We start from the raw sequence: 27,769 nt of genomic DNA on the forward strand, positions 1-27,769 counted from the left end.
CATTTAATGTTATATTGATTGGGAAAAAAGTGCTTTCCCTTCAAAAATAAGGACATTTCTAAGTGACCCCAAACTTTTGAACGTGGTCATTGAATACAGAACAGTCCCACAGTTTAATCAGTCTCAGATGGATCCCAGGGAAACAGACGTCGCTGAACCCCATTAGTGTGGGCATGCACGTCAGTGTTTTTCAGGAACGGCTGCTGCTGCTGCTGCTGCTGCTGCTGCTCGTGGACCCGGCAACGATCCCCTGTCGTAGCTGACAGGGGGGCTGTTTATCTGCAGGTCACTTCACAGCTTTTAAAAGTGTCCTTAACAAGGCTTAGCAGAGCAGGGCCCCGGCGGGAGCCAGCTGCAGCGCTGAGAACACGGCGGTGCCATGTGTGTGCGTGTGACGGCGGCGGCGGCGGAAGCGGAGGACCAGCGGAATCCGAAATGACATTTTGTCGCCACAGGACAACGCGAAAAATCTGGGAAACCTCCTTCGGCAAAAGCAAGAAATGCTGTTGATAGATTCAATCTCAGCCCTCTTTAGTGTGTGACTCCTTGGCTGGAGAAGACGTTTCCACATGATTTAATTATTCTCGCGGAGACGTTTCAGATTTATTGCGGGGGGCCTCGGGGCTGTTGCTGTGATTATGTCTGTTCGTGGGGGGTAAATGTTTTTGTTAGACATTAACCACGACCACTTAACAGTTTAAAACAAAAAAACAACAAAAAAAAAATTCCAATCAAGAATGTTTGGCCTTCAAAGGAGTGGCCCGTGATTATGGAGCGATATAGGAGTGCAATTGGCGTACTTGGGATAGCAGCAGAGTCCAGACCACAGATTCCTGCGGTGGACGCGCTCTCCTCTCACCCCCCCCCCCCCCCCTCCTCGTCTGTTTTCGTCTGCCTGTCCCAAAGTGTCCCTGGATTTACGGTGGAGTGACAGCGCTGCGGTTCCTCTGCCCTCGCCATGCAGCAGCAGAGTGTCGGGCCAAGTGGCTTTAGCGCCATCTCTCATCAAGCCTGCAAAACCCCGTTTCAAGACAGTCTGGCACTCTGCGCATGTTGTTTGCATGTTGTTGGTGTCGGGCCGCGTACGTGCTGTGGCACCCCGGTGTGCCACAGACACACATATATACGATACAATATAGCATGACAACATTTTTTTGGGTCTTTAGATTCAGTAGCTGTTGAGTTGACGCAGTTTCATTCAAATCAGTCCCAGTTTTAAAGCTCAGAGCACCAGTGACAGATAAAATCCAACTGAAGTTGTAATTTGACTCTCAATCGCCTTTTTTAGGAGTGTAAAAGTTTGATTTAACCCTTTTAACACCTTAGCCTCCCTAAATGTTTGCTGATTTTAACCATAGGGGCCTTAGGATGTTCTGCAACTAAGTGCTTTTGCCCATTTCCCCCATTTTTCAATATCTGACAGTTATCTGCAACAGTTTTAACAATCGGTTTTGTCACGAACACCATATTTTGTGGGTTAAATTTGAACTTTGAACTGTTTAAAACATATTTAAAGTAACATTTGTTTGAGTTTTTGTCCAAAATGTCAAAAAAAAAACTTCACACCCCATTCACGCCACAAGCCTCTGGCGGCCTCTGTTGGTCATATTGGCAAGTGCAAGTGTGGAAGCACAAACAAACAAACAAACACACAGAGCCAATAAAAACAATACTAATATTAAAATTAAAAATGGAAACTATATGTACAGGCGTTTTTTTCCAGCAAGTGAAATTACCGTAATCACCACAACGCGTCCACATTGGCAAGCAACTTCTCAGCTTTCAGAAACCGTTAGCATTTTTCCGATAGCACAAACCGTCGCACAATTACACCGACGCAAAATGCCGCCAGGGCCGGCCCAAGGCATATACGAACTACGCCGCTGCTTAGGGGCCCGTGACCACTAGAGGGCCCCCAAGAGCAATTGACGAAAAAAAAAAAAAAAAAAAGTTTGGATTGTTGTAGTTTATTTAGAATTTTTCTCCCCATTTTTACCAAAGCTTTTTCACAGTTTTTACATAGTTGTCAGATGTGATTATTTAACTTTATTTTATTTATAAACCATTTTCATTACCTTGTTCTGGGTGCATCTATTTGTTTGATATGTATTTGTTTATTTTATTTCATGTTGTGTTTTTTACATATAAAAGTCAAATCTTTGTATTACTTATTTTGCTTAGGGCCCCGTGGAGGCTTTGGCCGGCCCTGCACACAGCTTTTTTTTTAACTTTTCACATTGTCACATCTTCACAGATCGATATGTGCGAGCGACTTAATCCCTGCAATCAACAAAAGAGCTGCGTGGGCCCATTTACACACACACAGAGACACTAAATCAATGGTTTCCATCCAATTCATCAGAGTGAACATTTGTATGTTTGTCTGCATGTGTTTGCGTGTCGGTGAGCTGGTGTTTGTCTCAGCCCCAATCAATGCTCTTCATCCTCTTCATTAGGATCCAGGCATGGTTTTCATTAAAGAGCGAGAGGGGGAAACACATAACGCCTTCGGGTGCGTCGCGTGTGTCAGGAATGGACGGCAGGACCGCAGCGGCGGATGAAAGAGGGCAGATTTTCTTTTTTTTATGGCAGACTTCAGTCGCTGCAGACAGAGAACCACGGTGCATAGTAATCTGTTGTGGTGCTGTTTAGGCTCACTGGGCCTGCTCTCACAGGAGGTGGAGGGGAGGTGGGGGGAGGGGGGGGGGTGTAGTACACAAACCAGCTCACAGCCAAAAACACAAGACGCTGGCACTCATTAGAGAGGAGAGAGCGGGCGAAGGCGAGGGAGGTTGCAATCCTCCGATTTGTACGTAATGAGAGCAGCATGTGTGTGTTTGTTGCGAGCATGCGAGTTTTCCGAGTGCCTCATTAACGAGGCATTAGGCCCCGGCCTTGATACCCGGCAGCCCGCCTCGCCGTAATTGAAGCTGTTTTTATAATGAACTCCGAGCGCAGATCAAACCTGCTGCAACCGAATTACAGAGTCGATCGTCCTCCCTCAAAAAAGTGCCCGTGGTGATTTGGCAAGAAGATTTTGTGTGAATATAACATAATATAATATAATATAATATAATATAATATAATATGAGGCTCTGGTCAGGGGGAATATTCATATTTTAATAATAATACTAAGTCAGTTTGGCCCAGGTCTTGTAAAAGATGAAACATGAACAGGGAAGTTATTAGCAGGACATGGTTAAGCACCAATTAAACGTGAAGGGCAGACTTGAAAAAATGTCTTTACTCATCATTTTCTCTGCGTGGAGAGCTGTAGGTCAGCTTTCTCCAGTGTCTCCCTCACAGATCACATGAGACTTGCTCAAATTAAAGGGGGCATTATGCAAAATCAACTTTTTAATCATGTTAATACTTCTATTTGGGACTCTGGAGGCCCTATGAGTCGGCAAAGGTGACTCAGTCATGTTTTTGTGGTCCTCCTCAGTCTGAGTACAGGAGATAAAACACGCGATGTTGACTTCCGCGCTCATTGCTAAGTCACAATGAGACATTCCTGGATCTGTTGTCTCGCGGAGCTCCGCTTTGTCCCTAAAAAACGCGATAGTGCAGGCGAGGGCAATAGTATCGGGAAGAGTTCTATTCTTGTCTGCACAGTGCAGCACAGAGTTCTACACAAACTTCCAGCCTCAGAGGATTTACATTTCATACATGACGGCAATGTGCCGGCTGGAGTCGGCAAATGACGGCTTTTCCAAATGCTAACTGCTGTTAGCTGCCGTTAGCCTCAGTTTGCATATTTAAAGAGACAGGCGCTCAAAAGAGAGCGTTAACAATCAGCGACTGCTGGTACTTTGTCTAACTAACGGGGACAAAGACTTGAACAGCAGCTAATGTTAGCGTCAGAATGCTAGCTGACGCTAGTAGAAGCAGCGCTGATGAGGAATTGCTGTTGGTTTAGTTTCGTACCCCCAAGAAAACTATTTAACTTCTATACTTATTATTATTATATTTTTTAAAGTTGTTTAAAGTATTTTATTGTTCTTTTTATTTTCACATACTTTATTTATTTTCAAAATTACAAAGGTTTTTTTATTCCTTCCGAATTATTTTTTTATTCGGAAGGAAGGGTTTTCCAAATGCTAACTGCTGTTAGCTGCCGTTAGCCTCAGTGACGCTGACGTAGTTTCCTGCGTCTCATTTGCATATTTAAAGAGACAGGCACTCAAAAGCGAGCGTTCGGGCTGTTTTGGCAGAGTGATTGAACTGCTGTGGTGCTTCATCCTTTTTTTGGTATGGTATTTTGACCATTAGGACACCAGGGAACTCGGTTCACTTGGAGAAATAATGGGTATAATATGTCTCCATTAAAGTGATTTTTAAATGCCTCAATACTGTGTGTGTGTGTGTGTGATGGTGTGTGTGTGGTCGCAATGATTCGACAAGAATACACAGAAGTGTGAACTCCGTGTCCAAATTAGGTAACGGCGCAAACCACTTGCAGGAGAAATGGGTCAGGGTTGTTGGGGGAACATGGGATCTGTGACTTCCATGCTGGCTGGGTATTTATAAACAGACCCCATGGGGAGGAGGAGACCTAGAAACTTGCTGTGTCCTCCTGATCGCGCACACACACACACACACATGCTCCTTGGAAGATATGCGACCACTGACTTCACGCATTCACGGCGTTACTGTTTCCGTGTCATGCAGGCGTGCAGACGTGCATTCCCATGAAGGGCAGATAGCATGTGGGCTGTGAAGAGTTAATGCTCAGACAGATGTTACAGGGCTGATAAACTGGAGGGAGGGAGGGATGATAGCAAAGTGTCTGAATGCACTTCACAGCCATCATCTGAGCTGGTTAAGACCACGCATGTCTGAGGCTGAAAGTCCGCACAGAAAAATCACATCTCGCTGTCAGGTGACGCCTGCTGAGAGAAGCGAGCTGCAACAAGACAGATGCACACGGACGCTTAAATCATCCACAACCACACAGAGATTGATAAGAAAACACACACAACAACAAATGTTGAATATGTGTGTGTGTGTGTGTGTGTGTGTGTGTGTGTGTGTGTGTGTGTGTGTGTGTGTGTGTGTGTGTGTGTGTGTGTGTGTGTGTGTGTGTGTGTGTGAGCGAACGCCCTGCCGCGCAGGCCGCGCTTCAAAGGAGCGTGCGACGGTGGAGCTGTGTTCCTGCAGAAATCCATCTCTTTCCTGTTGTTGTGGTTTTTGATCAGCGCAGACGCGTTAAAATGACACATCTATCACTGACGTGTGTAATATATTTTTAGTAGCGCAAAACAAAACAAATATTGACTTTAAAGCTGCGGCGCTTTAACTTTGCCTCTGTTGAGTCTGGGTGGACAGAAACAACTTGACGTCGGCCTAAAAATGGATCCGTTACGCAATATTTTCGGGTCAAGAATCTGCTAAATAATGATGTTTTTTTTACACTCCTGAAGCTTTTCATGGGCCCTTCTTCGTGGAAGTGATTAGATTGTTGACATAATGCTCTCTCGACTAAGGGAAACGATCAGCTTTGCTTATATTAAAGTCAAGCTCCTTCTACTTCAAATCCTAGTCCTTTGGCGAGGTGTGAACGAACAATTGAACAAAAAAGAAGCGAACTCTGGTCCGCCTAAAAAAACATAGGTCTCGGTTCGCTTCTAGTGAACCTAATGCAGGAGGTAGGCGACAACGCAGGGCATTGTGGGTAAACACAACCAAAACATACGCGCGTGTTACCATGGAGAAATGTCTGAGCCCATTGTTGCAGCCTGTCGTACGTTCACATAAAACAAAATAAATAAACAAGGCAGACTTCACCCCTTTCACTCAAAAAGCCTCTGGCGGCCTCTGTTGGTCATGTTGGCAAGTGCAAGTGCGGACGCACAGACAGACAGACACGCAGAGCCACTAAAAACAATACTTCGCTCCCACTCCGTATCGACCCAAGACCGATAGGGGTTGATGCAGCTCCATGTTTTTGCTCTGATGTTGTCTCGTCTTCTCCTTCAGTAACTCTTGATGCAGCGCCACGTCAGGCGAGGAGGGGAATATGTTATTCAAAAGTTTGTGCGACTTAAAGGGACACTATGTAGTATTTATGGGTTTATATAACCCAAAATCCACTTTTTTATACATATTATGTGCTCCTGCATTGTCTAGTCGTTGTATAATAGTTTTCTGTTTCAATTTCGTAGTGTTTCAAAAAGTCATGTAAATGGTCGCGGGCCGCTGTCGCATTGCCACTGGTAGCAGCGAGACGCCATGTTTCTACCGGAGCCTGTTAGGACAAACGCGAGAGAACAAATCAAGCGTCGCTTTACTTGTAGTCCCGCCTCCGCTGACGGAGCCGATACGATACACTAAAGACACACTTATACATCTGGATAAATACTAGAACCTCATCTGCTGACACGGTGAAAGACGACATTTGACCGGCTGAGGATACCGTAGCGCTCAGGGAAGGGAGGGGGTGAGCGGAGGAGCAGTTCGTTGTTGTAAATTTCAGCCTCTCCTCTAGATGTCACTATAAACCACTTAATTCACCTTTAAAACTCTCTCAAAATCACCACCTCAGGACCAGTTGGACCTTGAATGAACCTCAAAAAGGCTTTCACATAACATAATAATATACTTACATCTCAGCCATGCTGTCAGGCAGGTTGGCCGGGATGGCGGTGAGTCCCTTCCCTCTACAGTCCACGATGTTGTTGCTGCAGGTGCACATCGCCGGGCACGAGCCGCCGCCCGTGCTGCACGGCTGAAGGCTGGAAGACTCCTGGTGACCTGGAAAAACAGAAGCCAAACGGGTGAGCTAATAACAGGTGCGTGTTGTAAAGCACAGGTGGATCGGACGTGTTTTTAATTACTGGGAGAGATCGACGGAGAAGCTCATCGGTCCTCCCGGGGTTTTTTACATAAAGTGAATTGCAAATGAACGCACACGTCACCTGGGATGTTTTGACACTTGAGGGAGCGAGAGATTAAACATCCTGTTCCCCCGACTTTATCGTAAAGCCGTACATCTGCGGCAAATCAATAGGCTTTCGAAAGTAGGTTATCTATTAAAGGGCCTGTCACGAGAGGAGGAGAAGGGATATGAAGACAAGAGCTGCGGGGAGGTGATTGATGGACGCTCAATAACACCCATTGATCTCCGTGGTAAAATGTTCCTCCTGAGTCTGCGTTCTCCGGGTTTTGAATTAATGCCGTTCTGCACATTCAGCGTGCACAACAACCCCCACCAACGCCACCACCTCTTCACTTCCATTTGTTATAAAACATTTCAACTTTTTCAAATTTGCATACAGAGCGCACACACACAACCCCATCACGCCGTCTCTGGATACCTGTTCAAATAAAACTGTGGCGCCGTAAGTGATGTGGGTGCATGCACTGTGTTGGTATGTGTCGTGTATGTGTGTGTGTGTGTGAACGTGTAACCTAGATAAAAATGAATAAAACAGACTTTTAAATGGCCTCATTTACACAGCATTACTAACCCAAGTTTCAAACCATTAATATTTGATGACCTCTCCGTCTATTGCTCAGCTTGTGAGGGGGAAAAGTGAAGATGGAGTTACAGTCGGTGACAGAGAAACTGTACACTCTGTGAAACCCTGAGAAACATCACGGCCCAGTATTACAGTGGAGTCGATGTCGGAGCAAATAAAGTAAATATAGAAGGTTTACGTGTTACTGAACGGATGAAGAGAGCGAAGTAAACAACAACAAATTGCATCACAGTCGTGATCTGAGGCGCCCGTGATCCAGCGCGGCAGAGGTTTTGACAGATCTGGGATCAGGTGCGGGGCAGAGCGAGAGAGAGAGAGCGAAAGAGAGAGAGGTCGCCTTGTGATCTAACATGGCACATTTGACAGGTCTGAGATCAGGGAGAGTGCAGAGCGCAGCTGGAGGAGCCGTAACAATGACAGCCGCCTGACAGGTAAACTTCCAGGTGACGCTGTTTGATGTACGGCTCATCCAGTTTCGTTTCCGAGAGCCGTTTCCTCCATTAGATCCTTTTCCCCCCATCCAACTTCTCTTGTTTTATTTGCCTTCCCCCCCTTTTTTTTTTTTTTTTTTTTTATCACTCTGCGCTCCTACAGCTGCTCTTCGCGTCTTCACTTTCAGCCACTGCACACACGCACAACTCCTTCAATTATTCTCAGTGTTTCAAAAATATTATCCGTATATAGCTTTTCCCTCCATTTGTCTCCTTCCTCACACTCGGGTTCATGAATCATTTCAAACATAATATTTTTCAAACTTCATTTATGATCCCGGGGAACGACAATCGTTAATTCTCCATCACATAACCCTAAATTAGCGAGAGTGGCACAGAGAACACGTAAACGTGAGCGATCTGAGCGGTAAAATCACAGCAGGAGCTGCAGTCGTTCACAAGAATAAAAATAAAGGTGATTGTTATTTTTTTTGTTTTTTAAACTGAAAAATGAGCTTCCTTTCTGGGAAATATTCACATTACTCCTCAAAGTGAAACCGTGAACGTGCGACTTGTGCAAAACTGTGCCATTTTCCAGCCAAAACACTTGGAGTCGAAACGCTGAATTTCATTATTTACAGCCACTAATAACACAAAGTCACCCATTTTTTTACTTTCTCTTCCTCCCCTTTTTTTCAAAACACAACACCACACCGCCTCAAATCCCCCTCTGCAGGTGGCCTGGCCCTCTGCACAGCACAAACTAGTTAACACACAAAATACCACACAAAAAAAAGCACATGCATGTGTGTGTGTGTGTGTGTGTGTGTGTGTGCGTGCCAGTTCCTAATGAGTCCTTCACTGGGAGTTCAACTCCTGGTCAGAGAGAAGAGAAAAGAAACGTGTGCTTGCGTGAATGAATGCGTGATTGCATATTTACACAATGACGGGCAGGAACACACACACACACACACACACACACACACCGTCACGTTTGTTTTGATGGATGAAACCAATCAGTGTTGATTAACAACAGCCGCCGCCGCCGTCCTGGTTACGAAAACCTCGGCGAAAGACGGCTTATGTCGACGCGATACGAAGATCTGCAACTGTCCGTCACGCCAAAAAAAACTCAACTTTTTTTTTCCTATATGGGTCCCGACAGACCCCCAAAGTTTCCCCCCCTTGACACACACCCCTGCTCCTGCCTCCCCCTCCTCTTCTATATCATTACACTCCCACTCTTTGGGTCTCTTTCCCTGGGCGATGAATAGTTAATGATCTGTGCTGTCACGCCGTATGGCTGCGTAAAAATCACAACCCATGGAGAGACACACACACACACACACACACACACACACACACACACACACACACATGCACGGGATCACTCCTCACAGCTGGTGTTGAGAGTGAGATGGCCTTGTGTGGAGGAGAGTTTCTCATGCTGTTTTTTCTCCGCCGTGCTGATATGATAACCTCGCTCAAAGCCCGCGATAATCCACGCACAGGCAGAGGTGAAAGGTGACGAATAATCACACAGGACTGAGCTACTGTCAGTGCGGGGGCAACTGTGTGCTTTATATACACTACTGTTCAAAAGTTTGGGCTCATCTATACCTCATTTTTTAAGTGTTTTCCATTGAAAGTCAGACTTTTATTCATCATGAGAGTTGTAAAATGAATAGAAAATATAGTCAAGACATTGATATGATTCGAAATAATGATTTTTATTCACTTTGCTTTGGTCAAAGAACCAGCAAAACAGTTTTCAGCTGTGCTAACATCATTGCACAAGGTTTTTCTAATCATCCAATAGTCTTCTAACGCCATTAGCAAACATAATGTACCATTAGAACACTGGAAATGGGCCTCTATACACCTATGTACACTCTTAGAAATAAGGGTTCTTCTACAAGAGCTGAGGTTCTACCTGGAACCATTTGCTTCTGAAAAACCCTTTCCCGAAGAAAGGGTTTCTCAAGGGTTCTTGGTAGCGCTAATGGTTCCAGTAAGAACCATTTTGATCCAGAGAACCCTTTAAAACCCCTTACCTGAATAAATGGTTTTAAAAGAGTTCTTGGTGGAACCCTCCAAAAACCTATGAGGGTTCTTCTATGAGGACAAGCTGAAGAACCTTATATGGTTCTACTTAGCACTTGTATTTCTAAGAGTGTACATATTCCATTAAAAACCAGGCGTTTGCAGCTAGAATAGTCATTTACCACATTAATGATGTATAGAGTGTATTTATGATTCATTTAATGTTATATTCATTGAAAAAAAAGTGATATTCCTTCAAAAAATAATAACATTTCTAAGTGACCCCAAAGAGATCCTTTTTATAAAGGTTCCACCAAGAACCCTTTTCAAAGCCTTTATTCAGGAAAGGGGTTTTAAAGGGTTCTCTGGATCAAAAAGGTTCTTACTGGAACCATTAGTGTTGCCAAGAACCCTTGGAAAACCCTTTCTTTGGGAAATCGTTCCAGGTAGAACCTCAGCCCTTGTAGAAGGACCCTTTTGGAACCCTTATTTCTAAACATAGGTGTATAGAGGCCCATTTCCAGTGTTCTAACAGTACATTGTGTTTGCTAATGGCGTTTAAAGGCTATTGGATGATTAGAAAACCCTTGAAAACCCTTGTGCAATGATGTAGCACAGCTGAAAACAGTTTTGCTGTTTATTTGGCAAAAGTAATGTCAATAAAAATCATTATATAAGGTTCTTCAGCTTGTCCTCATAGGAGAACCCTTTTTGGCTCCAGGGATCTAAAAAGGTTCTAACCTTTTTATAAAGGTTCCACCAGGAACCCTTTTAAAACCCTTTATTCAGGAAAGGGGTTTTAAAGGGTTCTCTGGATCAAAATGGTTCTTACTGGAACCATTAGTGTGACCAAGAACACCAAGAGCTCTTGTAGGAGGATGCTTTTGGAACCCTTATTTCTAAGAGTGTAGAATAGTCGTTTACCACATTAACGATGTATGGAGTGTATTTCTGATTCATTTATAGTTATATTCATTGAAAAAAAAGTGTTTTTCCTTCAAAAATAAGGACATTTCTAAGTGAGCCCAAGCTTTTGAACGGTAGCGCACATGTCGTGCTACGCAACTCCCTGAAAACTGCTGGAGACGAGAGCTGTCAAAACACAGACACACGACACAGTGTGGGATTGGAGGTTATGAGTTGGAGTTAGGAGTCTGACTCTGACGACGTCCATCACTTCTTTACCTGAGCAGCTGAATTCATGTTTCTGCACCTCTGCCACGTTCAGCCCTCTGAGCTCCGGCGGGCTGGTGCACTGCGTGAAAAGACCGAGCGTCGGCCTCTGTCTGAGCCACTGGGCCAACCAGCCCAGATGACAGTCGCAGTTCAGGTTGTTGGAGTGCAGTCGGCTGTAGGACGAGAAGACGAATGTGTCATTAAAAAGATTCTAAAATACCTCCATCTGAGCTTAAGAATAGCGTTAAAAAAAAAAGAGTTTCTGTTCCTTCACTAATCACATCCCGTCTCTGTGGGCGACGCACACCAAATAATACGCTGCACGCATGATTGTAAGTGACACATTCGGAGGAACGTAAGGACTAAAGAGGACTCTTCTCTAAACCCCCCCCCCGGCGTTCCAAACACGGACACATTCCTGGAATGCCGTGTCTGTCCAGAATAACTCTGCCGGTGCTGTGGTGCGGTGGAACCTCTGGAGCACATATGCTAACTCCGCAGACCCACACACACACACACACACACACACACACACAAACAGAGCGGGGGCCCCACCATATAATGAGACCCCACTGAGAGCCCGAGGAAGCCCACCACAAGAACAGTGGAGTCACGGCTTCAGCGGTGCATAATTGTTTTTAATTTGTACATAATTTCAGATTTAGTAATGACACACAATGCACAATACACAATGGGCTTTCCGAGGCTATTTGCGTCGAATCCGGGGCCAGTTGTTGTTGTTGTGTGTGCTTTAGACGCAGGAGATAATGGCTTTTGGCAGCGCGACAGACCCCACTGTGGTGGTGATATGGCTTCCTCCCAGCAATGTCTGGAATGACAGAAGCTAAGAACTCGGGGATCGTACGGTGCAGCACCGTCAGCACCGTCCTGACTCTGTGTGTGTGTGTGTGTGTGTGTCTGCCTTCCTGCAGAATAATAGTTTTATTTCAAAGGAGGAGGAAGGTGTGACTCACAAGGTTCGTAGCTTGGGCATGTGGTTGAAGCTGGAGACCGGGATGCTGCTGATGTTGTTGTTGTTCAGCGTTCTGCGGAGGGAAGCAAAACATCAGACATCACAGTCATATTCATATCTGTACGTCTAAAAAGAGTTTTTTTTGTTTACACCCATCCCTTTTTAATCCTCCCTCCGTGGCATCACGGTGAGTAATAATCCAGCGGGATAATCCAGACTCATTATTGATGAATGATCCTGATTAGTAATTTCACAGTAAGTTTTATCCCTGAAATATCCCTGTTTCCACCGTCCAATGAGGAAATGTGTTCTGTGTTCTTTTATTTAACTCATGTGTTGGTTTTATCATACACTCTTAGAAATAAAAGTGCTAAGTAGAACCATATACGGTTCTTCGGCTTGTCCTCATAGGAGAACCCTTTTTGGCTCCAGGTAGAACCTTTTTATACCTGGAACCCTTTTGGAGGGTTCCACCAAGAACCCTTTTAAAACCCTTCATTCAGGAAAGGGGTTTTAAAGGGTTCTCTGGATCCTCACTGGAACCATCAGTGTTACCAAGAACCCTTGAAAAACAAATGGTTCCAAGTAGAACCCCAGCCCTTGTAGAAGAACACTTTTGGAACCCTTATTTCTAAGAGTGTACACTTAGAAATAAAAGTGCTAAGAAGAACCATATAAGGTTCTTCGGCTTGTCCTCATAGGAGAACCCTTTTTGGCTCCAGGTAGAACCTTTTCATAAAGGTTCCACTTGGAACCCTTTTGGAGGGTTCCACCAAGAACCCTTTTAAAACCCTTTATTCAGGAAAGGGGTTTTCAAGGGTTCTCTGGATCAAAATGGTTCTTACTGGAACCATTAGTGTTACCAAGAACCCTTGAAAAACCCTTCTCCGGGAAAAGGTTTGGTTCCAGGCAAATGGTTCCAGGTAGAACCTCAGCCCTTGTAGAAGAACCCTTATTTCTAAGAGGGTGGGGTTAACATCAATCACCTGCAACCACGCAGGCTCCTATTGGACGATAAGTGACGATGTGTCGTGTCAAATTTACATTGAATTTGCTATTTGAAGACCTGAAACTAGCAATTGAGATTGACATTCAAATGTTTGGGAAACAAATACAGACATTTGCTCTTATTTAAGTCTTTTATCAACCAGCAGAGGCGCCCCCTGGTGGCTTCCGCCTTATGTCCTGGACTAACCTGCATTTTGATATACGAGTTGATATATGCATGTCTGCATGCATGTAGCGCAATATCGCAATGCTTCTAAAAAAGAGTTTTTTTGTTTACATCCATCCTTTTTAATCCTCCCCCTCTCCCGGTCCCTGCCCTTCCTCTTCTTCTTCTTTCTGTGTGGCATCCCCACTGGGAGTAACACCTCATTCCACGCAGATGGGAAGCCCTGGCACCTCCCACTCCCCACACACACACACACACACACACACACTGAAGCCTGGGCATCAGCTGCACTGAGAGAATCGGGTCATTTCAATCAGCCTAATAACCTTTTACCATTTTTCAACTTGCTCCCCCCCCTTTTAACACAACCTGTCCACCTCCCCCCATAAACCTATACATACAAACACTATTATAACAAACCTATCACCACATCTGCGATCCATCCATGCCATGAAAGCAGCCTTTAATGACTTTTTTTTTTTTTTTTTTGTCTTTTCCACCCACTAAAAAAACCACACACACACACACATGCACGGCTCAGTCGCTCGCTCATAAAACAACAACAACAACAACAGCAGCAGCGCTGTCAGAGTCGTCCTTTGTCGCCTCTTCGTCGTCATTGTTTCAGGTGCGGAGCGTCGAAACACAGGCCTGTGATTATGATGTTTTTGACAAGGGATGATTAATTGAACGGAATGGAATTAAGAAATGCTGCATAATAACATGGTCGCCATTGAATCCATGCAGGAATGTCCACTTGAAAAGGTGTTTTTTTTTTTTTTTTTTTTTTTGATTAACATGGTTGGAGCTCTGTTGTCACATGGCCCTGATGGAGGTTGGAGGAGCGTTAATGTGATGGAGGGGGAACACGTCTGTCAACTGGGTGGAACAATGAGTTAATGGAGCTTGGTCTCCATGATGCAATGCAGCCCCCCCGTCTTCATGAGGCCCACTGGGGGTATTTTGGCATGAAAAAAAAAAACCAAGGGCATGCTAATTAAAGGCCCTGTGCTATGTGTATATATTATGTGGTGGTTATTAGCAGTGCAGAAGAATGTCTTCATCTAACTAACTCCTTAAAGCTCCCATAGAGTGGTCCTATCGCACATATATGTGAGTTATGGAGGTCTACTTACGTACATTAACTTGTTTTTATGGTCAAAAACCACGATAGAAATCTCTCCTAACTGAAGCTCTCGTCAGCCACGCTATTTCAGACTGAAATCTCACACCCAGAAGACAGAACTGTGCTGTGATTGGCCAGCCAACGAGAGCTTTCCCAACCGTCTTGTGATTGGCCAATACCTGGAAGTGCAGCTCCCCCCTCTGGAACGGTGGATGCACTGCTGCTACTCATTATCAAAACTTTGTTTTAACAGTGTTTAAAAATGGCTTTGTCACTACATCCGAGAGTCAGACCCAGAGTCAGAAGACGCTGTCGCAAGTTAAAAAACCTCCAAAACCGACCGTCTTCTTCTTCTTCTACTGTTCAATGTACGCAACCGGATCATGCCTGGACTAGTGCCCGGAGCAGGAGGATCCGTTGTCCAGGAAACGGGATCCTTACGTCATGATTCCAGGCTTTTTCAGACATCTTGCAGAGCCCGAGAATACAATAAAACCCAGCTGTTTGTTCCCAAACTTCAGGGCTTCATAAACGAGGTAATGGCGCAGATGCACACGGCGCTGATTGGAACTTCCGGTCTGATGTGAGCTTTAATGGAACTCTAATGGGACGATACAGTGGTGGGCGAGATACTTACAGCACTTCCAGGCCCCTCAACGCCCGGAAAGCTCCATCCTCGATGCAGCTGATGTGGTTTTTATCCAGCTGACTGCAGAGCGACAACATGGAAAAAGAGAGGCTTTGTTACACATACGCACACAACAACCTTTCCGTCTCCCCGTGGAGCAGTTGCAATCATTGATACAGTAAGTATTATCGCTGACGGACTATATGGTAAATCGATGCCGCCGCTCCAGTCACCGCGGCTCATGTAACCCCCGGAGAGAGAGGCCAAAGTCGACTTTGCCGCTTGTTTGTCTGAATTGATGCGCCTCGTAAAGTCCCGCTCGGATAAAGATGTAAATCACAACATGTGTGTGTGTGTGTGTGACGAGGTCGGTCGTATTCTCTATCGCGGTGATATATAATCCACTCACACGCGTACACAAACATACAGACGACAGAGAGCCGTTAAAGTCAGCCGAACAATGTCAACGTGCTGGAATTATTACTGTGGATAAAAATGATCACACGGTCGCTCACGTCGCACTGTAGGGGTTTCACGGTGAGTTCCTTTCACGCGGGGATAATCCAGACTCATTATTGACGATCGCTGTTTGTTTTCAACGATCAATTAGTAATTAATTAGTAATTTCACAGTAAGTATTATCCCTGAAATATCCCCGTTACCACCGTCCAATGAGGAAATGTGTTCTGTGTTCTTTTATTTAACTTATGTTTTGGTTTAATGCTACACTCTTAGAAATAAAAGTGCTAAGTAGAACCATATAAGGTTCCTCAGCTTGTCCTCATAGGAGAACCCTTTTTGTAAAGGTTCCACTTGGAACCCTTTTGGAGGGTTCCACCAAGAACCCTTTTAAAACCCTTTATTCAGGAAAGGGGTTTTAAAGGGTTCTCTGGATCAAAATGGTTCTTACTGGAATCAATAGTGTAACCAAGAACCCTTGAAAAACCCTTTCTTCGGGAAAGGGTTTTTTCAGAAGCAAATGGTTCCAGGTAGAACCTTAGCCCTTGTAGAAGAACCCTTTTGGAACACTTATTTCTAAGAGGGTAGGGTTAGGGTTACAAACTCCCGCTTTGAAGACACAAACATCAATCACGTGCAACCACGCAGGCACCTATTGGACGATAAGTGACGACGTGTCGTATCAAATTTACATTGAATTTGCTATTTGAAGACCTGAAACTAGCAATTGAGATTGACATTCAAATGTCTGGGAAACAAATACAGACATTTGCTCTTATTTAAGTCTTTTATCAACCAGCAGAGGCGCCCCCTGGTGGCTTCCACTTATGTCCTGGACTTTCAAACGTGACGAAGCCCTCCATTTTGATATACGAGTTGGTCTATGCGTGTATGCATGCATGAAGCGCAGTATCGCAAATGACATTTTTTTTGTTACTACATTCAAATTCAAAATACCGAGGTCTTTTAGGTTTCGTTTTCTGACGTAACTGGCAACCCGTGGTTGCTCGGCAGCAGAGACTCTACTGACTGCAATGATGGGTAGACGGCGGTAGGTGGCGCCACATGCCAAAACATTTTTTAATGCAAATATTTTGGCTGTACTGTACTGTAACATTATTCCTGAGTCTCTTTGACATATTAGGAGGATTTTATGGCCAGTTTTATTACATAATGCACCTTTAAATGTCCCAAAAAATGGAAATTATGCACAGGCGTTTTTCCAACTCTCTCCTCTCTGGTGATAAAGACAGAGAGATCTTTACCGGCTTCCTGCAACAGCGCGAGTGAAATTTCGCTAGCTTTCAGAAACAGTTGGAATTTTTCCTGTAGCACAAACCGCCGCGTAATTACGGTAACGCAAACGTCTCGTCTGGGATACGCTGGGTGTTAAAAGGGTTAATGTTCTGCAGACCAACCATGAATCAATAATAAAAGTAAGGATTAAGAGCTGAACAGGGCGAGGTACTCACAGGTTTTTGATGTCTGTCGCTCCTCTGAAGGCTTTTCTGGGGATGGACTGGATGAAGTTCTCGCTCAGATCTCTGTGGAGGAATAAAAAAAAACAGGCGTTGGTTACAAATCACACACAAACTCACTCCTGTTTTTTTTTTAGGTTTGTTTGTTTGATTGAGTTTTTTTTTAACACTCTTTCAAACAAGAAGAACCAACACTGGGCTCAGTGTTACTCCCTCGAAACCGCGACCATTGGCGGAGAACAGAAAGGCTCGGGGCAATTTGTTTCCCCTCCCTCATGTGCGCCAAAACCCTTTAGGTGTGGTGCTGCGTGGTGAGCATTACTCACAATGGAGTTGTTATTTTATAGCGGTTGTTATTCAGTGTACACTCATGCTGTAATTTGTTCTCCTTGCCTTTTTACCATATTTTTTTGTGGCGCGAGGTGACCGAAACTTTGCTGGCTGCACCAAGACCAAACAAGCAAAGGCAGAGCAGCAGCGCAGTGATTGGTCGTCTGGATTCATTAAGACACAGAGAGTACGGCTGTGCATCGGACCAGGACTTACTGATGGATAAAAAACAAGGCTTTATGTGAGATATTGAGATTTAAAGGCACCATATGTAAGAATGTGGCCAAAAACGGTTACTTCATTCAAATTCAAAATACCGAGGTCTTTTAGGTTTCGTTTTCTGACGTAACTGGCAACCCGTGGTTGCTCGGCAGCTGAGACTCTACTGACTGCAATGACTGGTAGACAGCGGTAGGTGGCGCCACATGCCAAAACATGATTTCAAAACATAAACATGATTTGTATTTTTTTTTTAATATTTTGTCTGTACTGTTGTTGTTGGTGAGTTCAGTTTGTTATATGAATATTATTCCTGAGTCTCTGTGACGTATTAGGAGGATTTTATGGCCAGTTGCTTTAGATTTATTACATAATGCACCTTTAATGTATTATTTATAATGCCGGGCCGTTAACCGTCAACGTTAACCCATGACACGTTTCCATGACGACTGAGGAAAAAGACGCCATGTGTGGCGTCATGTTGTACGTGACCCCCGATTGTTAAAATGAGTAACGCTAAACTTTAAAAACAGAGGCGCACTTACGCAGTACACAGGTACGCTGGTTATTTGTTAGCGCTGCGCTTTTCGTTTAATAAAACAGACCACTGTAGTTCGACTGTAGGCATGCTAACGTCGCTAAAGGAGCTAACGGTGCCTGGACTCCAGTGCCGCGGCATGTAAACAAGGCCTTTTCCCGTTAGTTGTCATGGAAACACGTCATGCATTAACATGCGTAAACATTGATGCCGTTAATGCGTTATGGTAAATGAGGCATATTGCAAGGTGGATCCTTTTGAGGGACTCGACCAGAATTCATAAAACCCCACACAACTTTTTGTCATAGGACTTTGATAACTATCACTATTCCAAGTGTTCACGTAAGAAATCCCAGGACACACACACACACACACACACACACACACACACACACACTGACATAAAACTCAATGGGGTAAATGTTAAAAATGAGCTTCCATGACACCACTGATCATCGTTTTCACAGTTTCCCCCTAACCCCACATTGCCCACGTCGTTTCAGTCGCAGATAGAAGCGAGGGGGACTGTGACAGTGTCGTGTTGTGCAATCCGCCTAATGAATGGGTTGTTGTGTCTTTTATGGCGCAGCAGAAATGAAAAGCGCTCCGTCGGGCCGCGACAAAATGCACCGCAATTACAGACGGAATCTGTGTGTGTTTGCTTTTCTGTTGTTCGATTATATTTAATTTGAAGGCAAACCATATTATAAAATATTGGATTTTGTTATGAAGCTATGATGGATCCAACTGTGTGCCGGCAGCCAACTGCTTGGGTCTGTGTTTACACCCCCATTAGAACATGTCCGTACATACTGTATATGTGCGCTGCTATGGCTTTGTCTGATCTGTTGTTTTGAGTACACGCACAGATGTGCAAAAAAAACGAAACACACACATCGCTGGCTCGCCATCAAAGGGAACATAAATATTCCATCTGATGGCACATTCTAATTTTATCATCTGAGGTTATTTTTTTTTACTTTAATTTCCACAGCCGATCTGCATAACATCTGCTCTCGCCGTGGCAGTCGTTGAGGGGGGGGGGGGGGGGGGGGGGCAACTCCCGTTAACGGAGCAATTTAGGCAATCGCGCAAATAATAATCTATCTGTTCTGCGACGTTTGGCAGAATCGGGCCACGAGCGTCAAACGCTGACAGAAGCGGGAAGAGAAGTTGTTGCGTTTTGTGCGTCTCACAGATCAGCTGTGGGTCTCACAGATCAGTTGTGGGTTCTCACAGATCAGTTGTGCGTCTCACAGATCAGTTGTGGGTCTCACAGATCAGTTGTGCGTCTCACAGATCAGTTGTGCGTCTCACAGATCAGTTGTGCGTCTCACAGATCAGTTGTGGGTCTCACAGATTAGTTGTGCGTCTCACAGATCAGTTGTGGGTCTCACCGATCAGTTGTGCGTCTCACAGATCAGTTGTGGGTCTCACAGATCAGTTGTGCGTCTCACAGATCAGTTGTGGGTCTCACAGATCAGTTGTGGGTCTCACAGATCAGTTGTGGTGCCTCTTATCAAGACGACAAGAAAAAATGCTTCTGGTCGAACCTGGTCCTGCAGACTAATTAGTCCTCTCACTTTCTACTCTTACAACACAGACACACAGTTAATGACTTCTCCCCCCGGACATCTGGAGTGTTTTCTCTGTATGCATGTGTGTGTGTGTGGGTGTGTTCGCTCCAGGCGTACAATAAGTAAGTAATGATAACAGACTGCTTGTGCTATAGGAACGGGGCGCTGTTACGGTGCCAGAGGCGACAGCGAGTGGAAGAAAGATGGAGCAGATACAGATACAGACAGGCGACAGAGTGCGAGACGAGGCGAGGCGGCTCTGACAATGCCATGTGTGTGTAAGTAGTTAAAAACCCCCCGAAAAAGCTTCTGGAGTGGAATCCGCGCACACTAAAAACCCCCATAATCCTGTTAGCGCACTATAACATGATTGGCTGGAGTGATCTATACGCTCCCACTTACGGTGCAGTTTGATTGGATTAGATGTCGAGGTCGTGGGAGGTCGCTTTTTCTGCGCCGCGTGCCCAAAAAAAGCAGCCGCACGGCGATCCCCAAATAATGCCATCCATCGTGCCAGAAAGTCTGTCTTTCTCTCAATTACTTGTATTGGCCTCGGCCGCCTGATTCTTTCGCTCCTCTGTCACAGCGAACAGAATAATCACAGCGGTCACGGTTTGGAGTCTGGAGTCTTCCGCGCGTCCTTTATGGATTTATCGTGGGGTTCGAGGCTCCTACGGGAGCCAGAGCAACATTAAATTTAGCAACGTTACATTTCTGCATTTACACATTCTCAAAACGGCAAACAGCGCATTTCTGTGGGAGCCCACGCTGTATTTTGCATAGTCTGTGGTTGCCCCTCACTGGTATTTTCTAAGCTCGGGCCCCGGCTGAGTTGGCTCGGAGATGTTTGACATTTCTGATTAGTTTGGAAGCGGGTTTTTTTTCAGGGAAGCACTCATCCCTTCCAAAACAGACATGATTATGTGAGAACAGTCACCACAGAGGGGGGACGGGGTATTGGCCACCATCGTCTCTTTACTGTCTCGTGACAGTAAATTTAATGTCACACCACAGCTCATCATTCGAGAAAAACATATTCAAGACAACAGAAAGTGGCACGGCAAGAAATATCAGAAAGATTATAACTTTTTTTTTAACTTGTCTTTTTGTCCTTTTCTTTCTTTTTTTTTTTATGTCCTCGCTAATTTACAGTTTCTAAAATGCTGGGTCTGGTTACGTTCAGACCTGGTATTAACATCGCGCCTCGGTGATCCGATCGCATGCAGACAGAGTTAAGTACACCTGGCGCTAAAGTGCATCGTGGAGGCTCATCGCCGGTGACCCTGTGAGACTGGATCTGGCGTCGTTGCCCTTTTTATTCGTTAAACTACACACTACTGTCTATGTGATTATACAGATGTGTCCATGCCTATGTGTGTGAGTGGCAAAGAAAAGTGGCAACCAAAGCTCTACTCGTGCTGCTGTAACATGAAATAAAATACGATTTTAGCCATAAACAAATCCAAAAACTGAAATGAGCCCAATGCAAGAGCAGAGGGAAGACTTACACTACTGTTCAAAAGTTTGGGCTCACCTATACAATTTTTGTTGCGTTTTCTATTAAAATTCACACTTTTATTCATCAAAAGAGCTTCAAAATGAATAGAAAATTTAGTCAAGAAATTGACAAGATTAGAAATAATGATTTTTTTATTCAAAATAATAATTTTGCCCTTTCGTCAAAGAACCAGCAAAACTGTTTTCAGCTGTGCTAACATCATTGCACAAGGGTTTTCTAATCATCCAATAGCCTTCTAACGCCATTAGCAAACACAATGTACCATTAGAACACTGGAAATGGGCCTCTATACACCTATGTACATTAAAAACCAGACGTTTGCAGCTAGAACATTTAATGTTAATTCATTGGTAAAAAAAAAAAAGTGCTTTTCCTTCAAAAAGAAGGACATTTCTAAGTGACCCCAAACTTTTGAACGGTAGTGTACGTTAAATATCAGAAGCAGACACGGGTCGTAACCCTCCAGACGTCACTCCACTCTCTGGGTTCTGTTCCCGGTAAATGGCCTCACTGTAAGTGGATGCATTGCGCTCATTACAGCGCTATGAAGACACGAGGCAGGACCAGGACCAGGACCAGGACCAGGACCAGTCCAGGCCTCCAGGCGTCTCACCCAAACATGTCCGCCCAGTCTTCCTTCATTACAGGTGTGTGTAACGGTGTCTTAAGTGAGGCGTGGACCTGGTATAGATTTAGCCTAATGCACTACATACCCCGCAGTGGGCAGCGAGTTCATTAACGTCGCCTGGCTCTGTGAGGTGACGTTGCTCACAGTTCATTCCCATTGTAGCCCCTTAATGATGAAGTAACACATGTTTTCAGGTGTGTGCACGGCCCCTCACATGCTGCTGCTGCTGCTGTGGGAAACCTTTTTTTTTAACAGATTCAACTTACAAAAGAGCCTCAAACAACGGTATTGTTTAGTCAATTCCAAAGTAGCCCCAACAATAATGGTAGCGACTGATATGCCTGTTTACAAGAATCCCTGCAGAGGCTCTATCTGGAATAATTAGCAACGTTATCAGACATAGCTCAAGGCGCCTGGTCTGGAGATTAGACGCACACTGAAGGTAATGTCTGGTTCCTGTCTGATTCACATCATTAACCTCTGATCTCTATCTCAGCACACTGCACTAATACTGTACGCAATGAGATGTTCATTTCACCAAATTCTAAAAAAGGGAAAAAAAAAGATGTGTAACGAGATTAGCGCTCGGTGCCTCTGACAATCCCTTTTAATTCCGTCCTAATCGCTAATTTTCTGGCAGCTCGAGAAGTTTCTGCGGCTCAGTCACTTCGAGGACGCGAAGCCCTCAGGGTTGCACACACACACACACACACACACACACACACATCACGCAGTATAAGAATAATACACAAGCCTGTAACGCAACAAATCAAAAAACTATGCACACTTTGGACACGTGCGCACACATTCCCGCCGTGCAAGCAGAGACAGTGGAGTCTTTCATGTCTGAAAGGTTTCATCATCTCTTTTGGCTGAGACACGGAGGGGCATCAATCAAATGGTACGATCTGATGTTTTGATATCCTTATTTTAAAGGTTTTACTGAGGGGGAGGGAGGGAAAATGCCACGTGAGGATATATAGCTGTGCACTCTGTGCCAACGGCACCACTTGACACCTCGCGGTCGTCCAGGTGAATACTTTCTTTTGTCAGAGACGAGTTCCATCCACACGGAGATCGCATTTTAGGGGACCTGAAATTTATATTTTTTGCCTCCCAGAGTGGGAAAATCTTAAAATGCCGGCCTAGGGTTTGTCTTTACTGCTTTCTTTCTCCATCTTAGATCTGTCGGTAATTAGGGTTAGTGGTGGGTTAGCCTTACCTAACCCTAACCCTAACCCTAACCCTAGCCATAACCCTAGACCCTAACCTAACCCACGTGTGTCAAACTCAAGGCCAGGGGGCCAGATGCGGCCCGCTAACGTCATTTTATGGGGCCTCGCGGGTGATTAATTGGTCTTAAAAATCACTGTTAAAATAGGTCTATGCTGCTTTTAGGTGTGCGTTGACCATAAACTACATTTCCCACAATGCATAGGGATTACGTTACCAGCAAAGAGACGGCACCGCCAGTAGATCGCAGTGTATGATTGTGTATGCATCATGCGACGAGTGAAATTGATATGTTACGGAGTAGTTACCTTTATATTACATTATATTTGGTTAAATTTAGTTCTATTTATTTATTTATTCTGTATGACAGTTACATCTTGGCCCTTTGAGGATCACCATTATGCTGATGTGGCCCTCAGTGAAAATGAGTTTGACACCCCTGCCCTATCCCTTAATTCTTCAGTTCAGAACTGAAGAATTCTTTTGGAATAGGAGGAAGTTATCACTCATTCTGAGTGCTGTTACTGATAGGATAGATAAGCGTGCCTCAAATAGTTTTGATCTGGGAGCGATCGTTAGCATTTAGTGGGGCACATATACTGTACATCTGTTTGTCATCAGCGTAACAGTGGATATTAATCAACTACACATGACAGATATGAGAGGTGAAATGTACAGGACACGGAGAAAAGTAACGGTCCAAGCGCAGAGCCCTGAGGCACACCGTTACTTTACTTTAGTGCACGTTTTCATTCTACTGCACAGATATGATTTAAAGGTGCATTATGTAATAAATCTAAACCAACTGGCCATAAAATCCTCCTAATATGTCACAGAGACTCAGGAATAATGTTCATATAACAAACTGAACTCACCAACAACAACAGTACAGACAAAATATTTACATTTAAAAAATATATTTTGCAGACTGCAAATCATGTTTGTGTTTTGAAATCATGTTTTTGACATGTGGCGCCACCTACCGCCGTCTACAGATCATTGCAGTCAGTAGAGTCTCAGCTACCGAGCAACCACGGGTTGCCAGTTAAGTCAGAAAACGAAAACCTAAGAGACCTCGGTATTTTGAATTTGAATGTAGTAACCGTTTTTGGCCACAAAAATCTTACATATGGCGCCTTTAAACCAAGAACCAGAGATGCCCGAAACTATTGTCTGTCTTTTAAATGAAACAAATATAAACACTGTTATCCTAAAAAAAACACAGAAGGTTGTGTTATGATGGTGATATAGGTTAAATTATGGAAGTAATGTTGTGTAAAAGTTACACCGGACAGTTTTAAACTGATACAGATCGTTAGGAATATTCGGTAAAGCTGAGAAAACTAGTTTTCTTGCTGTCCTAAAAGCCAATAATATGTCTACTTGTGAACGATTAGATTTCATTCTGATAAAAACCTGGTGACCCTGACCAGAGGTGCCTGTGTGGCGTCTGTATACAGCGCCCTTTATTTAAGTGCACCCGTGTGTTCAAAAAGAGTTGTTTGTTTTCTTGATTTCTCGACTCGACTTGCCGTGATAAGGGAATGTTTACGCTCGGCAAAATGCTCTTAAGTTTATTCTACCGTTCAAAGAGGCAGAAAAGGACAGAGGAGGGGGGGGTAAAAAGAGAGAGGGAGGGAGTGCGTCTGATTACTTACTCATTAAGGGAGTTAATGAGGTGTGTGTGGGGCTGTTCAAAGAACGGCAGTGTGCTGCCACTAACTGCTAACAACCTTCTTCCTCCCCACGAGTAGACGCGCACACACACACACACACGTAAACAACCGCACATCGACAAACTGAGGCCATTCAGAGAAGACGTGGCTGTGAAAGTGGGAAAGTAACGACACTAAAGACAAGAAGGAGCAATGGAGTGACATAAATAATATTTACGTGTATATGTATATTCTCTATATTCAAATGTCACATGGCTTTTATGTGGCCGCAAGAGACACGACAGGCGGAGTCAGTAACTTTCTTTGAATCAAAACTTAAAGTTGACTTTTCATCCCTCAGCATTTCCAGATTTTAACACTTGACATTATTGTTTAACTGCTGTATTTCTGTATATGATCTGATCTATCTACCAGAATTCTGAGAATAAAGTCAGAAATTCTGAGTTTAAATTCAGAATTCGGAGAATAAAGTCAGAATTCCGAGTTTTAAAGGCGCCATATGTAAGAATGTGGCCAAAAACGATTAATACGTTCAAATTTAAAATACCGAGGTCTTTGAGGTTTCTTTTTCTGACGTAACTGGCAACCCGTGGTTGCTCGGCAGCTGAGACTCTACTGACTGAGCGGGTGTGCTGATTATGTCACTTCCGGGTATTGGCCAATCACAAGACAGTTGAGAAGGCTCTACGCTAGCTGGCCAATCACAACACACTCTGTCATCTGGGTGTGAGAGTTCACAGTCTGAAATATCGCAGCTGAGGACAGCATTAGAAAAGACAGATTTTTATCGGCTCGTTTACAGCAACTAGGAGGTTTTTGACCATGCGAACAAGTTAATGTATGTAAGTAGACCTCGATAACTCACATATATGTGCAACAGGACCACTCTATGTGAGCTTTAATGTTAGATTCATTGAAAAAAAAGTGCTTTTCCTTCAAAAAATAAGGACGTTTCTAAGTGAGCCCAACACTTTTGAACAGTAGTGTACATGACAAACTTATTGTGTTGACATTTCTATGTAAAGAACGAGCCAAAAACTCCCTGCAGTGTCAGACAGGTGAAAATAAAATAAAGAAGGTGTTTAAAGCGGGGGAATAAAAATGAAAAAAGCAGGTGAGTATGAAGGAGGATGGATTGAGGCTGCAGGGCCTTTGGGTGTGAGCCAAAACACAGGCGTGCATGCATGTATGTGTGTGTATGTGTGTGTGTGGCCCAGAGAGAGTGAGCATCTGTGTGTGGTCAACAAACCCTCGTGTCCTGGATTTCTCATCTCCTCTTTCACCACACCTTTTACTTTCTTCCCCCCCCCCCCCTCCCTCCTTCACCGCTAGAATAAATGATACACAAGCTCGCCGGAGCGTGTCTCCGTTAACGTCCTCCCCCTCCCCGCGTTTAATACCCTCCATACATCAGTCAACGCGATCTGGACAAGGAGCCTGAGCCAGACACCATCACCACGACTATACTATACTATACTATCATCATCATCATCATCATCATCATCGTCGTCAGCGTGATCACCATGATCATCTGCAGGTCAAAACACAGCCTTAAAAATAAAATCCATCATTCATGTTCTGGGGGGGAAATTATCATGCGCAGACACACGCAAGCAAGCGTGTGTGTGTGTGTGTGTGTGAAATGTTTCTCCAGTCTCTTTGTGGTGGAGATGAGTTGAGCAGAGGAGGAGGAGGAGGAGGAGGAGAGAGCTGCATGGATCACAGTGGGAGGAGGACTTGATAAAAGTGCTGCTTCTTTTCTTTATTTTTTCTTTATTTTTTAACAGTGAGGAATAAACAGGAGAGCTTCTATAAAAATAAGAATGTAATGAATAACAAACAGCGGACTGCAGCAAAATGCTCCGACAGGGCTGCGTGTCGCACGTCCTTCCTGTGCCGTATCGTTTTCTATTTTATTTATTCTTTTATTTATTTATATGGACCTCAGGAAATAAGTCATCAAGCAGCATTATCTCATTATCAAGGGACAGTTAAGGCCACGTTATACTTCTCCGACTGCGTAACCACGGAGACCCCTCCTCCAGACTTCATACTTCTCCGTCGTGGTGACGGATACGCGCCGCAATTTCCCGTCCGATCAGAAGGGGTCGCTACGCAAACGTTGTTGTGCTTTTGGCGACAGTGAGCGACGGCGTTCCGAGAGAGAAAGACTGTTGTTGTTGTTGAAACAGTGGCCGTTTTCCTCACTTTTCCGTGTCACGGAACGCAGTTTTAAGATCATTTGAGGCGAGAAATTAGCCATTTAGAGTCTAAACATGTGCTGTGTGTGTTAAGATATGACGTATTTATAGTTTGGCAGCGACGTTGTCGGTGATCAGCTCCGCCTGGACGGCACAGAGCAGCGTTAGCTCGGCCTGTCCTGAGGACCAATCGCAGCCCTTGCCGTCTCCGTTGTCCCGTGACGGAGTGACGGACACTTAAAAGATATTTCGTGCAGTCGGAGACGACGCAGAGGCTCTGTGTAAACCTACGTAGAGCACAAAGTATAAATTGGGCTTTACAGTACTGTAAGTTTAAAGGTGCATTATGTAATAAATCTAAAGCAACTGGCCATAAAATCCTCCTAATATGTCACAGAGACTCAGGAATAATGTTCATATAAAAAACTGAACTCACCAACAACAACAGTACAGACAAAATATTTGCATTTAACAAAAATATTTTGCAGACTGCAAATCATGTTTATGTTTTGAAATCGTGGTTTTTTTGGCATGTGGCGCCACCTACCGCCGTCTACCAATCGTTGCAGTCGGTAGAGTCTCAGCTGCCGAGCAACCACGGGTTGCCAGTTACGTCAGAAAACGAAACCTAAAAGACCTCTGGGTATTTTGAATTTAAATGTAGTAACTGTTTTTTTTGGCCACATTCTTACATATGGCGCCTTTAACCCTCTCGTGCCAGGAGGCCAAGATTGTGTTGAGATTTATTCTGATGTTGAAACTCTCGCTCCCATAACACACACACACACACACACACACACACACACACACACACACACACACACACGTCCACAAACTGTCTCTTTCTCGACACGACCTAAAAGGGATTTCATGGCTGGG

At 44.4% G+C, this 27,769-nt stretch overlaps 1 protein-coding gene across 1 annotated transcript in view; it reads right to left on the bottom strand.

Moving 5' to 3' along the window:
* The window catches only part of LOC310933967 (slit homolog 1 protein-like), a gene marked incomplete at its 3' end in the record, with an annotated part of 131,239 nt that overhangs the window by 41,792 nt on the left and 61,678 nt on the right, over positions 1-27,769 (bottom strand). Inside the window, exons 5-9 of the mRNA XM_083897552.1 lie at positions 16,964-17,035; positions 15,042-15,113; positions 12,106-12,177; positions 11,133-11,304; positions 6,606-6,745 (exon numbers count right to left, since the gene is read on the bottom strand). Of these exons, the coding sequence (XP_083753678.1) occupies positions 6,606-6,745; positions 11,133-11,304; positions 12,106-12,177; positions 15,042-15,113; positions 16,964-17,035 (528 nt within the window). The remainder of the gene's footprint in view (positions 1-6,605; positions 6,746-11,132; positions 11,305-12,105; positions 12,178-15,041; positions 15,114-16,963; positions 17,036-27,769) is intronic.

The sequence above is a fragment of the Microchirus variegatus genome, assembly GCF_963457635.1.
Source record: "Microchirus variegatus genome assembly, chromosome: 11".
Lineage (NCBI taxonomy): Eukaryota > Metazoa > Chordata > Actinopteri > Pleuronectiformes > Soleidae > Microchirus > Microchirus variegatus.